Below are 2181 nucleotides of genomic sequence, written 5' to 3' on the forward strand. Positions count from 1 at the left end.
TCATTAGAAGAATATTGGATCTAGAAATAAACTTGAAGAACAATAATTTGAATCGATTTGAAAAGAAAAAAATAACAGAAAAACTGAAATTAACTATATATATAATATAATATATATATTAATATCGAGCGAAAGTTGGAAAAGGTGAATTTCAAACGAAATCAAGGGACCAGTCCTTTGCCACTCATTTAGCCGCTTATATAAATAATATTGAATTTGTCATTAATAAAATTTTCTTATTGTTTAAAATGCATTCTTCATGTTTTGACTAAAATCTTTGTCTTTATTCTTATTAATTTTCGTCGTTTAGGGGAAGCTTCAGCGAAAGTCAGTAGTTGGTACTGGGAAACTTACATGCAGCCGTCAGTCCTCCGTTATCTTTCCTTTCAGTCTCCTATATAAACTTTGACAGCCATTGATGGCCGGACAAACAAGTATTTCATCTTCGGCTTACAATGATCCCAAGACCAATCATCTCCTTCCTCTACCTCATAGGCCTCATCCAATACACCATCTTCTTCCTCCTCTATCGCATTGGTCTCAACCCATCCTTTGAAAGAGAGCCGACACCATGGGAGAATGCGGAGCTCTTATTCTTGTCCCTCGGCATTTCTATGCCTTCGACAACATCTACCGCCCAGTCTCTCAAGAAGAAGCTGCCTGTTATCGAGTACCAAAGATTTCTCAAGAGAAAGAGGAAATCTCCCTTGTTTGAGCCGGCGCCGGATTGTGCTATTTGCCTTCAGTTAATAGAGCCTACGGACCCGGTTCGAGAGCTTGGAAATTGTTGCCATGAATTCCACGGGGCTTGTATGGATGGGTGGTTGGACCTTGGTCGTTTTTGTTGTCCCCTCTGCAGATCAGCGGTGGCTCCGCCCGAGACCATCCTCGGAGGACCACTTTTGATTTTGAAGGTTCTTTTACTTGGGAATGACTTGACACTTGGACGTTGTTGATACTTAGGCGGATTAATTATTCGCAGATGAAATTATTGTTCATAATTTTAGATTTTTGTTGAGAAAAAAAGTTAGTTGATTAAATGGAAAGGTTAATTTTAGATCTTTGTTGAGAAAAAAAGTTAGTTGATTAAATGGAAAGGTTTTTGTGTTTGCTGAGTTTTGTGTAACGTTTTTTTTTTTTTTAATTATTTTCTTATGCATTTTTTTTCAATCCTCCTAGAAAAACATCTTGGCGATATTTCAGACCAACTTAAATTTGTTCCCTTTTCCTTTATCCAAAATTATAATAAATTCTTTCCTGCAAAAATTATATTTTTGGAATGTGAATGGTTAACAATAAATAAATAAAAATATTTGTTTAAATATAAATATGCATATAATAACTAGTAAAAAAATTAGTTCTTAAAATAATCTGCAGTTTTTTTTTTTTTATTAAAAATAAAGATAATTAATCATCTTCTATTTTTATTAAATTTTGTTTCATTTTAAATCATTTGTTTTATCCATCAAAGTAAAATTGCGTCAAAACCATATTATAAATTATTTTTGGAAGAACAATGGAAGTCATTTTATCCGTAGTGCACAATAATTTATTTCTGGCCTTCAATTGGCTTGTGTGGTGAGCACCTAGTATTCACATGCTTTTATGATATCATTTTTTATCTCTTGAGACGAAAGGTGGGTAAAATATTAGAGGGGTTCTGTAACCCCTTAATGAATATTATAGATGGAAGATTTTTTCAGTTAGTAGCTTGGTCTTCATATTGAAAGTTATTTGAAAATGAATATTTTTCTAATTTTATTGAATTTATTTCAAATGCTTGCATCAAAATTGACAGCACGAATCACAAGGAAATCAGATGACTAAGAATGATGGCTCAACAATCAAAGCATTGAATTAAAGAAGCATGATGTGTGTCAGCTATTTCTTTTCTTTGAAAATAAGATTTTAAAATTTAAAATTAATAAAATATATATTGTAATTTTAATTTTGTGAAAATGGTATTCTTTAGTATTTTTTTTTTTTTTGGAAAATGATGAGGCCATATAGATTTCATATATCTAATAGTTTAAATAGCTGAGCACGATACTATAAATAATATATCAACTCGAATGATGAACGTATCACTTATTGGTAGGCTTAACTATCTAAACTTAAGAGTTTATGACTTTATTTTGGTCTGCAAAATTTATAGCCGACAAATTCCCCTATCTAGTACAC

The 2181-nt window shown here is 31.9% G+C and overlaps 1 protein-coding gene across 1 annotated transcript; it reads left to right on the top strand.

Annotated features, from left to right (window-relative positions):
* Positions 1 to 455: 455 nt before the first annotated feature.
* Positions 456 to 956, top strand: LOC110038213 (E3 ubiquitin-protein ligase RHA1B-like). The gene has a single exon (XM_020742984.1). The coding sequence runs from the start codon at positions 456 to 458 to the stop codon at positions 954 to 956; it is 501 nt and encodes a 166-aa protein (XP_020598643.1).
* Positions 957 to 2181: the final 1225 nt, after the last annotated feature.

This window comes from Phalaenopsis equestris, unplaced genomic scaffold (genome assembly GCF_001263595.1).
Source record: "Phalaenopsis equestris unplaced genomic scaffold, ASM126359v1 Scaffold232186, whole genome shotgun sequence".
In the NCBI taxonomy this organism is placed as follows: Eukaryota; Viridiplantae; Streptophyta; class Magnoliopsida; order Asparagales; family Orchidaceae; genus Phalaenopsis; species Phalaenopsis equestris.

Excerpts from the sequence above, each read along its gene's own strand:
- LOC110038213 (XM_020742984.1), top strand. The coding sequence starts at position 456 with ATGATCCCAAGACCAATCATCTCCTTCCTCTACCTCATAGGCCTCATC.